The sequence below is a fragment of the Phaseolus vulgaris genome, chromosome 4, assembly GCF_051622355.1.
Source record: "Phaseolus vulgaris cultivar YP4 chromosome 4, ASM5162235v1, whole genome shotgun sequence".
NCBI classification, from domain to species: Eukaryota; Viridiplantae; Streptophyta; class Magnoliopsida; order Fabales; family Fabaceae; genus Phaseolus; species Phaseolus vulgaris.
This window is the reverse complement of record NC_143501.1, coordinates 11,271,162-11,284,795: the sequence shown is the minus strand read 5'-3', so window position 1 is coordinate 11,284,795 and position 13,634 is coordinate 11,271,162. Positions and strand designations below refer to the sequence as shown.

The window sequence follows — 13,634 nt, the reverse complement described above, 5'->3', positions numbered from 1 at the left end:
AGTGAGAGTCCATGTGAAGGAGACTTATTAGTAGTGAGGCGCATGCTAGGCCAAGTTTTAAAACCTTTAAAAGGAATTATTGAAAATTCATTGACAGATCACCTGTTGCATAAGCCATCGTTTGATTATCAAGTATCAAATGATACTTAAATTTAAAAGAATTTTAGAAACACAATTAACCCTCCCTTATTGTATTTTTCCTTCTTTTTTTTCTACAAAAGTCACAATCAGTTTTTCATGCTTTTTTGTTCTAAACAACTCATAAAAATATAGTTTATCTCAAATGGGTGACCAGTGTAACCAACTTTTCAGGATGAATGTTTGGCCTGGTGGCTCTTAAAAGAAATAAGGTCTTGATCATATATGAATACACAAATGTATCCAAAAAAGAGCTAGAATTACCATGCTAATTATTTGCATAAGGAACACGAGCACTCAAAGAAATTTAATTCACCTGGATAGGCGGTTGGAATTCAACCTTTTAGATTATAAGTATCAATCTTTAAGACATAAAATCACTAATAAAAGTGGGTGAATGATTGGCAAGAAAAACTTTACGGTACTACAAAATAACCATTTAACATTTGTTTTGAGGACCTTCCATACGTTCTAGAATTGATGTTAAATATGGTGTAATTAAAATTATGATCGTTCAATATTGGTTTAGTAATTGATGTTGAAAGCTATTTGCAACATCAAATTGGCAAATTCTCCCTGCACCATACCATTTTTGACCTACACCCAACAACACTATATGAAATGTTTTGTGTGCCCTTAATGAACTATGTGAAATATCTATTGTATCCTTAATTAAATAAAAGCTAGGTTTCCACTATAGTAATGCATTCCCTACACCATTCGCACGTTTAACATTTACCTTACCTCATTTGTAGTAAATGCCTCACTACACTCATGTGCCCTATGTTCATTATCTAACGCGTTATAAGTTATTGACTACTCCAGATCAACATTATCTAATCCATCCCACACATCAATCTCCCTTAAAATTCTCATGTATGATTCCACTGTATCCATTGTCAATGCTAAAAAAAACACATATTAGTTACCTTCCGGATATTAATATCCATAAGAGCTTCATCAAAACATTTTGGATATGGTAATCCAGACTCAAAAAACACTTCCAGATATGAATATCTGGAACTCAAAAACCACTTTCGAATATGGATATCTAGAACTCATACCTCACTTTCGAACATGTGCATTTGGAGCCTTAAATTGGAAATAAAAATTACCTTCCAGATTTTTATATCCGGAGGTCATGACATTGCCTCTCGGATTCATGCATTCGTAAGCATATATTCAGACTTCCAGATATCGTCATTCGGGAACATCTCAGCTAAAAAGTGACGAAAACGAACGTGCAATCTGGTTTCTTACCTCAGAACAATGTGCACCGCAAACTGAAACCTTCCCTCCACCACCACAGCAACAAATGCACCAACACTAGCTCCTCTACAGCTAAACAAACACCAAGCTCCTCTGCATCTTTTTTCAAAACAAATGAGACAAGGGCAAAGTTGGGTTTGAAAAGTTATGTTGGGTGCATATAAAAAATGATATGGTGCAGGGAGAAATTGCTCGTCAAATTTTAGTGGAACTGATTAATGGGATCAGAGACCCAACAAATAAGCCCAAAAAATAAAAGAATGTGATCAACAGATAAGAGTATTACACCAATTAGAAGCAAAAAAACAAAGAAAAACTCAAAGGGATTTACACTTTTGTATACTCAAATGAGTCACCCAACACACCTTTTTAAAGGGACACAAAATAGTTACAAAAGGATGAATGTTTATTTATTTATTTTGTCTTGATTAGTAGAAGAAACTTGAATTTAATTTTACTTTATATGAATTAAAGGTCAAACAAAAAAAAATCATCACATTAATTCAATCCATAAGGATTATATAACTTTAAAAACTTGTATCTATGAATGAAACAAGAACATTAACACAATAATAAGAACACAATAAAGAGGATAGAACAATAACACTTAGAAGTTTTCCAGTAGAGTTTAATTTATTAGATTATTCAAGTGTGAAAAGTTACTTCTAAGAAGAGAATATATGAACATGAATTTTGAACAATAAGACAAGCGGAACAAGCACTTAAAACAAGAATATAATCAAAATAAGAAGGAGAAAGAACAAAAACATCTAAACATCAAAGGAAACAAAGAAAAGAATGGAAAAGAAGAACTTATGAATTGATAAAAAAAATTGACTAGAAGAAGCTCTACCATAAAAATTGATGAAAAGTCATTTGATCGAATGATCCAAAATAAAACTCAAATTAAAAAAAACTTTTTTTCTTTCAAAGAACTTTCGATGTGTTACATAAAATCTTAATTCTTCAATGTATCAAAAGTTTTTTTTTTTTTTTAAAAAAAACTATGTATAGCTAATTTCCTAATTTAAATTCTAAAACCTAGATATAATGACCAAAAATTAATCCTATCTTAGGAAAGAAAATTTGAAATTTAAAATAAAAAATACAATGATGAATCTTTATTGATAATTGAGCATTGGAAATCTTCTACATACATGTGAATCTCTATTTCGTATTGAGACACATTACTACTAAAGTTCATGTCCAAAGAATCTAGAACTTCATAAATAGACCTTTTCATTTTTACAACTCCCCCCTCTGGAAAAAAATAAATAAGTACATATTATAGTGCCAACTTAATTAGAATTATAATGTTATAATATTCATCTAAAAAAATCCCATTTAGGATTAACAGTGAATCAAACTATATGTTGAGTTTTATAGTTTTTTTTTCCTATCTTGATTTGAAACGAACAATAGATAACGTGCGCTATGCCCTGCGAATTATTTCTACAATCACTTACATATTCCAACCGGTTAATCTTGATTAACTTTATATTTGATGTTTTCTTTGTTTTTACAAGAACTCCTTTCTTCGAGATACTTGTCCTAACAGAATTTAAGTATTAAGGGCACATTACTATTTGCATCTAACCGTTTGTGACTCAGTGAAAGAAGAAAAGAATCTGGGTAAGATATGGCTTTGCATTATATCCTCCATTATTACTTTGGGAAATAGAAGTTTTTGCTTCCTTAAATTTTGTTCCTCACTTATTTAGAGGAATAACAATTACAATACTATAAATATAGAAAGAGAGATGTCATGAACTAGCATGGAAGGCCAATACAAGTGTTAGGATTTGCTGTGTATCTTCATGTGGTGATAGCATCCAAAGCGAGGATGGTGCTAAGGTTCATAGGGTTCATGTAGGCTTTAGAACCTGACATGATTTCCTCCACAATAAGTCTGTTGGCCTTTTCTGATGGATGGAATGCATCCCAAAATGCATACTGCCCTCTGTTAGGGCACAGGTTCGACAGTGGTGTGCACAATCCAAGACCATTGTAGGGTCCTTGTCCACAGCAAGCTACTTTTGCCGTAACAAATCCTACACAAATGAACACCACAAATCTTACTCTATTGCTTCACTTTTTAAACAAATCATGCCAAGTAATTAGAGAAATAGTTGAGGTGAGTGATGTATTACCAAATTGTTGGGGGTTAGAAACGAAATCGTTGTGCGTTTTTCCTGTGTTTGCAGCAATGAAAACGTCCTTCCCAAGTTTCCTGTTGAGTTGAAGTAACATTTGTTCCAGTTGTGGGTTGAACAATGCTGCAGCTCGTTGTAATTCAGCAGCACATTGTCCATTTGTGCCACGTTGAGCCAATTCTGAAGGAACACAACCCAAGGGTCCCGTGCCTGTCACTAGAACTCTCCGAGCTCCCAAATCATACAGTTTCTGCAATATATATTTATCACTAACTATATGCAGTGATGAAAAGACATTATGTGATAACATAACCCTTTTGTTCATTGAATAGGTTGTTGTTACCTGCAAAAGTTTTTGGTACTCAGAGATGAGATAGTTCACATATTGAGGCAGTGGGTATTGGCGTGACCTTGCTGAATTGGGGACCAAGAAATAGTTGTTCACAAAATCATTGCCTCCTACAGTGATGAGAACAAGTGCTTGATTCACCAAGCTCTTTGTTTGTGAACTTCCAATTATAGCACTCACTCGGTTTTGGTATTCTTTAAAATACTCTAGCTGTCTATACATTCTGATTACATTCACCTGAAAAATGTTTCATGCCATCACCTTTTTTAAACTTAAACATCAATTTAGAAATGCATAGGAAGCAATTAACCGGGAGGAAATGAACTCACAAACTGAAGTCCAGTGTCATTAAGGATTCCAATTCCAGCTGAAGCGAAATTGGCACCAACTAGAAGCTTATTTCCTCTTAATTCTGGACTCAAGTATGGCAATGTAGACTCAGCACCGATTTTCTGACCTGATCAACACACACCACATACTTACATATATAAAACTGAAACTTAAAAAGATGAATGTGAGAAGAGAGAGATATGTAAACTGAACTGATAAGATCAGGAATGTTGTAGCCATTGGAGAAACGACCAGTTGGTCTATGAGTTGGAGAGTAATCAATGCCATAAGGAGGGGCATCAGCACGTGCAGTGGTAGCCAAGTAATTGTTGTTTCCACTATCAACAAGTGAATCTCCAAACACAAAGAATGCCCTTGCCCTTGCTTCAGCACCACACACAATGCTTCCAATTACTATAACACAACTAAGAATGGCCAAAGAAGCAAAACTTGACAAGGCTGTCATATTGAAAATGAACCTTTGAATGTGAGGTTGGTGTATAACTAAATTGAGAACTAGCTAATCTTGATATGTGGATGGAGGAGTTGAAAGGATTCAGAGTGATTATATAATGAACATTTTCACAGGATTTGAAAGATCTTACTAGTTTAGGAGGCTACTTTAGTGGCCTTTAATTGAAGGTTCTATGTTCTTCTGAAAACCGTGGCATTCGTCAAAAACATAAATGCAAAAGGTTGGATTCATTAAGTGCAGCTAGAGATGGTTAGATATATAATTAATACGGTTTCTCCCACATTTCTAGCAGTTTGAAATCTATACATAGCTTGTACTTTTATTATAAAATTGTCACTTTATTTTTAATCTGTTTTTTTTTTTTGTTTTCAAATATTTCTACAATTCTTTTAGAGCCATTTTGAAGTAGTTGTTACAAGAAATCTGTAAAAGAGTGTTTCAGCTTCACCTTAATGCCTCCATTGAATTCCAAGGCATACGAGTATGGTTTCTTTGGCTACAATATCTCCTCCTTCAACCTCAATTATAATGTAAGAGAAAAAGTAGCATATATGAGTGGATTGTCAAATAATTTTTTTCTTCTGTTCTTTACTTAAATTCATGTAAATAATTTTTATAACGACTTTAAAATGTAAAAGAGTTGGAGAGTAATCAATGCCATAATAATCATTTATGCTATCTTTCCATTGACTCAAAAATGTAAAATGTCTTTATGTTTGTACAAATATTAAAACACAAATGTTTAATACTACTCAGATTATACTTAGACAGATATAATAATAATAAATAAATAAAATCGAAACTCTTGTTATATATTTACTGTTTACATTACTTTTGGTTTCCAGAAAGTTTTCACATTTCACTGTATTAGATAGTTATGTTATTTGTAATATGTAATTATGTAAAATTTAAAAAAAATGTTCACTCACAACAGTTAATAATCGAATATGAGTTTTTCTCATAATTTAGTGATAACATTGACTATAAAAAATTTATTAAATAAAAATTAGTTTTGAAGATTAAAATAACTAATTAGTATATTCACTAAATTATATATTATTTTATAAATTAAAAAATTATTGGTATCTAAGTACTTTTTATTATTAATAAAAATTTATAAAGTAGTTTATAAATTAATTACTAAAGTTTTAACTATTAATTATTTTATATTTTAAACTAGTCTCTATTAATCTCTTAAAGACTAATAAAAAATTTAAAATATTAATAATTAAAATCTTTATATACCAATTTAAAAATTATTTTATAATTTTTTATTAATAATAGAAATCACTTTGGATAATAATAATTTTTTTTTCTAAAATAATATCTAACTAGTCAATATAATAATTGATAATTTTTTATTTTTAAATTTGGTTAATTTAATGACTTTTTTTTAATGTCAAAATTTTACTTTTGTATAATGTAAAAGCATTATATATTATTGATAGACTAAGTTTTATTTGAACATCCACTTGCAACTAATCATAAAGTTTTGTGATAGTTATTTTATATGATATATTTGAATGGAGACATAAATGTTTAAGAAATGGAAGTGAATTCTCCATTTTTATATATGATATATCTAACACATAACATGGTTTAATGGTCAAATAGTAGAGTAGTAGATGCATTAAATAATAATCATAAGTCCTTCTATATTTTCATATTACCTGTTTTTGTGGTGTTACCTACTTATAATCCCTCATTATAGAAAAGGCTACGATGCCCTCTTCCTTGTGTAAACTACCTTTTTGTCGGTAATATCAATTGCAATAAGTACCCTAAATATAAGTCAAATTTTATTTATATAGTTTTTAAAAAAATATGAAACAAATTGGAGTTTAAAAATTAAGATTAATTAAACCAATATTTATATATTTTAAAAAAATATTTCATATATCATTCTTTATACTTTATTTTACTGTCAATAAAATTAATTTTTCATGAATTTTTTTATTTTAAAAGGTTTAATCATAATTATATGTTTCACAACTGATAATTTTGCCAAGACTAACTATTGTTTTTTTTTTTAAATTCAAAGTGGAAATTTTTTAATGCAAGTAAAATCACTAGTGCAAAATACGTAATTGATGACTGCTTATAAAGACGGTTCGTAAAGAACAATCGTTATAAAGGAGACGGTGACATTTTTGTTATTTTTTTCATTTTTTTGACATTTACCACGACGGTTCTAGAACCGTCTTTATATGTATCCCGTGAGTATTTACAAAGACGGTTCTGCCTAGAACCGTCCTTATATGTGAGGCGCGTCAGCTTACAAAGACGGTTCTCCTTGGAACCGTCCTTATATGTTAGTGTGGTTGTAAGTTCTCGCGCCCTATCTTTCCTCACGCACATTCCACACTTTGATTTTCTTTTTTCACTCACCCCCGCTGCAGTTTCCCTCTCACTATTCCCCTCACCCACAGTCGCGCCTCCTCACCCACAGTCACCGAGTTTGTGCCGCCCTCTTCATTCACCGTCGCGACAGATCTCGCCGCCATCCACCACGCTGCCGCACCAGCTTCTTCTCCGCGAGCCAGCAGAACGACGACACTGCGAGCCAGCAGATCGACGATGTTGCGACACCGCAACTAACCCCATCGCGAGCGCACCCCACCACTTTGGAGTACATAAGTGAGGACAGGGCTGAAGAGGAAAGAAAAATAAGAGGTAAACTATTATTTTCTAGAAGATACTATGGTTTTCAGTATTTTTTCTTATTATTTATGTATTTCGAGGTTATGTTTAGTGAAATATTTATTAGGATCATTGTTAAGTTCATGTTTAGTGAATTATTTATTAAATGGATGACTACTTTTTTTCCAACTTCTTTTGAATGGATGAGAAAGGAACAACATAAAGCTTTCCAAGATAAGCATAAGTTGAACCCAGACAAGAATAACGATGATTTTGACATAAGTTCACTTGTTGAAGATGATGAAAAAAGGCTAGTTAGTAGGAGCAATGAGTCTGTGGAGCCTCATGTAACTCTAGCATCTTTAAGCAATGATGAGAAATCTTCTTCCCTTTCACAGACTCCTTCAGCAGCTAGACCTCTTGTATCCCCTGGTTTTGCAAGTACAAAATTGGAACGAAATTTTGCAACCAAAACATCCCTTAGCAGTCATTCTATAGAGGTAACTAGTTAACATTTTTATTCATATTTTACTTGTAATCTTTTGTAGTCCAGCTATTCTTAGAAGCTTTTATTTCAAATGTTTAGCGAAAAGATTAATTTCTTGAATTGGGCATTCAACTTGATTTTATTTGTATTTTTTAATTTTGATATCTTTTTTTAAAATGTTTTCTCTATGTAGGGAATCTGTTGTTTTTGTTGTTGTTAATGTTATGAAATAAAGTTGGTATTTCTTGTTTGAGAACTAAGTCCTTTATTATGTTATATTTTGAGATGGGAATCATAGATGAAATTTTGTATTTTTAATTAACCATAACTGTTGTATTGACATAAAATTGTTAGAAATCACTAAAGGACTTTATTATTTCAAAGTGATGGTTGGACTGTGGTTATAAAATGTCTTGGCTGTCTGAAGAGTGACATTTGTCTAATAAACTTAAATAGCTTGAAGTGAATGATGGCTTTATTCAAGATACCAAAACTTAGATTTTGTCATTGCAACCAATTTTGATTTGATGTTATCTAGTTTGAATGTTGGTTTCATGTCTAATTATTAGTTAAAATACAAAATACTTTTAGAGATTTCAAGATTTTTATACAGCAACATCCAATCAAGGAAGAGAGCATGGTACTGATCTGTAATTTGATTGCCCTAATAAAATTGTAAGAGATGATACAAGATACTAGATTGGGATATTCTGTTTAAAACTGTCAGAGTTAAACATTGTCTAAGTTCAAAAGAGGAGGGGTGAATTGAGCTTATCAAATTTTCGCAAAAGAAACTGATTTACAGTGTAACAAAGGTGAAAAGAACAAATTGATTTTAAATGAAACAGATTGTTTTTACAAATGACTTTAGCACAACCAGAACATGATCAACGAGGTTTAGATCAACCAGCAGAAATAACAGAGACAAATTGATGAACTTTCACAGTTTATAAAGTTGCAGTTTGTAGCACAGAATTAATCAATTTTACTTAACATAAGGCATCTAGAGTAAAGGACAAATGTCACAGTTCAGTCAAAGAAAACAGTTCACCCTTTTGCCATATTACAGATTCACACAACAACTTGATTTGTGTTTAGAAGATTGATTAACAAGCTAGAATGGCAGATTTAATCAGGTTCAGAATTAACAGATTTAGATTTCAAAAGAACTGATTCCTTTCTTGACAGATTATGTGAAAACTCAGAATTAAGTGCAGGGATGAGAAGAGAAACACAAGAGAATTTTTATACTGGGTCACTCATCAAGAGCTACGTCCAGTTCACCTTACTCCAAGGTGGAATCCACTAAAACAGATACAATCAATTACAGCACACACAGCAGTTCTTGAACCCTTCAAGAACTTCAACAACCAAGGCTGAAAAACACTATTCCAGCATACCTTGCACTCCAAGAAACCCTATCTAGAGTTACTAACACTTATACCTATTACAAGAATGAATAAGGGAAAGATTACACCTGAAATTGTGTTGCAAGAACATAAATCAGTTGTTCTATTTGCTCCAAGACAGTACCATCTGTTAGAAAAGATGGCTTTAAACTAGAGGAGGGGGTGAATTGTTTAAAGGGGTTTTCGCAAACTTTTCAAAGCTAGAATGAATTTATTTCAGAAACCAATTGATTCAGCAATTCAGTTAGCCAAAACAGCAAGCAAAAACTGTAGTACTAGAAAAAACAATCAGTTGTTTCTTCGAAACAATCGGTTGTTTATACCAGCAAATAACAAACAAACTGAAATTAAAGAGTTAGAGATAGAGAGATTGTACACAGTTGTTTATACTGGTTCACTCCAAACTAGAGCTACATCCAGTCTTCTCAGAAACTCTGAGGATATCCACTAAGCAATCACCACTTGATCACTTACACCACAACCAAGAGAATGACCTTGAAAACCTCAAGAAACACACTCTCATTGGCCAACACTAAGATTTCTGATCTTGAACATCTCAAGAACACACAACGAATCTCAGAAAAACACACAAACGAATTGTTCAGCAGTTTACAAAGATTACACTTGTTACTGATGAATATCTTAAATCAATACAAGTAGAATCCTATTCCAGCACCTTGATCAATCTCTAAAAACTTAAGCAATCTCAGAACTCTTTGAAAAACTCTTAGTGAAAAACTTTGTCTCAAGATTCTTATTTCTTAAAAAAACAGTTTTTCTGAAATTATACAAAGATATAGTTTGTTATCAAATCTTAACAAACTCTTAATTGCATTTAAAATAGATTGGTCAAAGCATTTAATAACTGGAGCGTATTCAGTTAAAGCATTTAAAGCTCAGTCAAAGAAAACAGTTTTTCTGTTATGGTTACAAAACAAACAATCGGTTGTTTCCTCGAATCAATCGATTGTTTTGTTACTTAACAGTTTTAACCATTCAAAAACAGTTTTCAAACTTTCTCAAAACACCTAAGTGTAAACAATCGGTTGTTTCGACAAAACAATCGGTTGTTTCAACTTAGTTTGAAAAACATTTTACTTTGATAAAGATTGAGATGCTAATTGCTTGAGATTCAATCTAAGGGTGGATTACAACATTAAACAACCCCAGAACAAAGCTTAAACCAGCACAACAACAGCAACAGCAAGCAAAGCAGAGGCTTCAACATCCTTCAAAAGATTTGGATTCTTCAAAACATTGAACACCACTTGGTTCAACACCATCACCTTCAACCAGCACAAGGTTCTTTAATAACAAGCTCACATGTATTTCTCTTTTGAAGAACCTTTGCAAAACCTTTTCAATTCTCTTTTTCACACAAGAAATGTTGTATCTCTGTCAAAACTGTGATTGTTCAGCCTTCCTTCACGTGAGAAGGGCATTTTATTTTATAGAAAATAGTTTCTAACCACTTTTCAAAAAACAGTTTCAGAGCAGTTTAAAAAACAACAGATTGATTCTAAAAACAACAGGTTAAGTGTTAACAAAACTGCCAGCTCAGCTTAACTGAAATAACAGACTAAGCTTTACTTTTGGTGCCCTAACTGAATTTCGAAAAGCCTTTTGACAGAGCAGAAATAAACCGATTGTTTCTCAATAAAACAGATTTATTTTTGTACTGAATCAAACCTTTTAAGAAAACTTTAAAAAGCTTTTCTAAAACCATTTAACCACATCACGTGCTTGATCTTACTACCTTGATTTGGCATCTAGGATGGGTCATGCAGCAAAAGGCAACCTTGACTACACACAAGCCTAAAAAACAGAATCATCTAAGACACATAGCAACTCCAAAGCAACCTAGCTAAAGACTACATCAAACACACCAATGCAAGGTTGAGATGAGCTTCATCCATCTCCAACAAAAACAACATTCTGCTGAAAATTTTAATGTCCAAGTATCAAACTCCAATGTCAACATTCAAAATTTGTATAACCAGAAAGGTACATAATGACACTCTCTACCTTCATTGTTTAGGGTCCTGCCTCTTTTTTCCTATTGGATGTTGTATCGATATGAATGAGGATATTGTAGGATTTTGCTGCATTATTTCTTACTTGCACACATAATTCTCTCCTTAAAGACTGAAAGCCTAGAACTTGAGAACTCAGTTTAACATGAGAAGTTTAATTTCTTCCTAGATTTTTACTTAGCTAATACTTACAATCATACATGTTATTTATAAAACGTGGCCTATAGTTCTTTTGCTTGATATGTTACTTTCTCACTTATAAATGAAGTGTGCTTTAATGTGCTATTATTCTTGACTCTTTTTTAATACATTTTTTTTCTTAGCCTGATACTTGCATAGGCTGGACAACCTGCACCTACTGGTACTGGAGGTAACCATGTATTTAGTATAAATTCTGGAAATAAAGGAGAATTCTACTAGTATTATCGAGATAATTGTTGTGGAACTTACTGAATTTCTTTCTAGCAATGTCAATAACACGTTAACTGGACTTATCATTTTCATTCAACTATCTCTCGTGTCCTTGGGGTTATAAAAATAGATATACCACAACTGGTGAATATTTGTGAAAGAGAAATACTTGCTTGACTCAAAATATAGTTGTTTGGACAATTGTTTTATTTTCTGCTTCTACACTACAATTTTATTATGAGTTTGATTAATTATGCTTTTGCTCTTATAGCGACCTGATCCTAAAGCTGATGTGACATGGAGTCCACATGCCTTCCAATCTTCCAAGTTTGCTCATTGGTTTGTTGAAGAAGTTGGAGATTTCCAAATTATTTGTCTAACTAACTAACTAACTTATTAAGTAGTTAGTTACTACGTATCGATTGTTCTTTGTTTTAGTGGCATTAGTGTAATTTTTCTGATTTCCAAATTTTTATCTTGAATTTGTTAGAGCATGATCCTGTGTGTTGTGGTGGCAGTGGGAAAAATAGAAGGTGAGGTTGGATATGTATCATTCCAACTAGGTAAGGAAGACCTCTTGTTAAATGGGTGATAACAAAGAAGTTTGATGTTGATTCTCGGTCAAAAATAGATGCCCTTGGACAATTGCATGTCATATTATTTCAACATTGAGGTTAAATCTTCTAATTTCATTACCAAACTCTCTAGATCCATTATTGATGTTTCCAGAAGTGTTTGCTAATATTTACATAAAATTACTTTTTTCAGCATTAAAGGGAACTTCTAGTTCGAACCTTGCTCACATGTTGACTTCCTTGGCTCAATCCTTGGTACAGGATATGTAAGGGACAAACTTAGGGATATTATATTATAGGCATTCCTTTAATTAGATTTATTTCAGGAAGGTTCTTTTTAAAAGTTTGCTCTGTCCACAGTTGAGTGCTAAGGTTTTTGTATATATTTGCTTGTATCATATTTGGGCATTATAGATGATGATGATTAGTTAAATAAAAGCAAGAAGGGGGGAAATTGAATCATTGAGTTGCTTTTTTATTGATGATGCAAAATCACATTGTTTCTTGCATGTGTAGCATGATTTCAAAGATATGTCTTATTCATGACATCATTCAAATTGTTGGCATGCCAAATCATAGCAAATTGTGAGATTCTAAAAGTTATGGCTAACAGTATTCAGGTGTCTAAGGTTGAATGAAGAACTTTTACATGAGCTTAAATATCAAATATATTAAAGTTTAATCTCCTTTATCATACAAGTGTCTCAAAAGCTCTCTTCTCTCTCTTCTTTTTCGAATGGCAAATGGCTATCAGGGTAGAGCCCGCTATCCACAACGGCCATCTAATAACCACACATTTGTCAAGGAGAGGGGTTGTAGTTAATGATAACATTTGTGTTTTATGTCTTGATAAGGAAGAATCAAACCAACATCTGTTTATGGAGTGTAAAATAGCTTACCAGGTTTGGAATTATTGCCTTAGGTGGTTTGGCGTATTGGGTGCGCAACATTGCAATTTGAAGTATCATTTTGAGAGTTTTCATCTGGTACATATGAACTCTAAACAAAATATGGTTTGGAAAGGTGTTTGGGCAGCAGTTGTGTGGAGTATTTGGGATCACAGGAATAGAGTTATTTTCAATCAAGGGAAAGTTGATGCGGAAGAAATTTTTCAGATGGCACAACTCAAAGCCTGGTTTTGTCTGAAATATAGGACGAAATCCTTTATCTACGCCTTCTCAGATTGGGTATTGAATCCTAGCCTATGTCTAAATAGTAATCACTAAGGAAAGGAAGAGAATAGGTGAGGGGGCCAAAAGTAAGAAAGGGGGAAGAAAGGTGAAAAGAAGGTAGAGAAACGTAACAAGTACATGGATTTGGGTTTAGTTGTAAAGATATCTTTTGTAAGGTCCTTTATTTGATTTA

At 32.5% G+C, this 13,634-nt stretch overlaps 1 protein-coding gene across 1 annotated transcript; it reads right to left on the bottom strand.

The window, feature by feature from the left end:
• Positions 1–3,036: 3,036 nt before the first annotated feature.
• On the bottom strand, positions 3,037–4,792 carry LOC137837220 (GDSL esterase/lipase At5g33370). The gene is made up of 5 exons (XM_068646155.2): positions 4,453–4,792; positions 4,239–4,366; positions 3,904–4,146; positions 3,558–3,810; positions 3,037–3,458 (listed from the first exon to the last, which is right to left on the bottom strand). The coding sequence occupies exons 1-5, from the start codon at positions 4,703–4,705 to the stop codon at positions 3,223–3,225; spliced, it is 1,113 nt and encodes a 370-aa protein (XP_068502256.1). The 5' UTR covers positions 4,706–4,792; the 3' UTR covers positions 3,037–3,222.
• Positions 4,793–13,634: the final 8,842 nt, after the last annotated feature.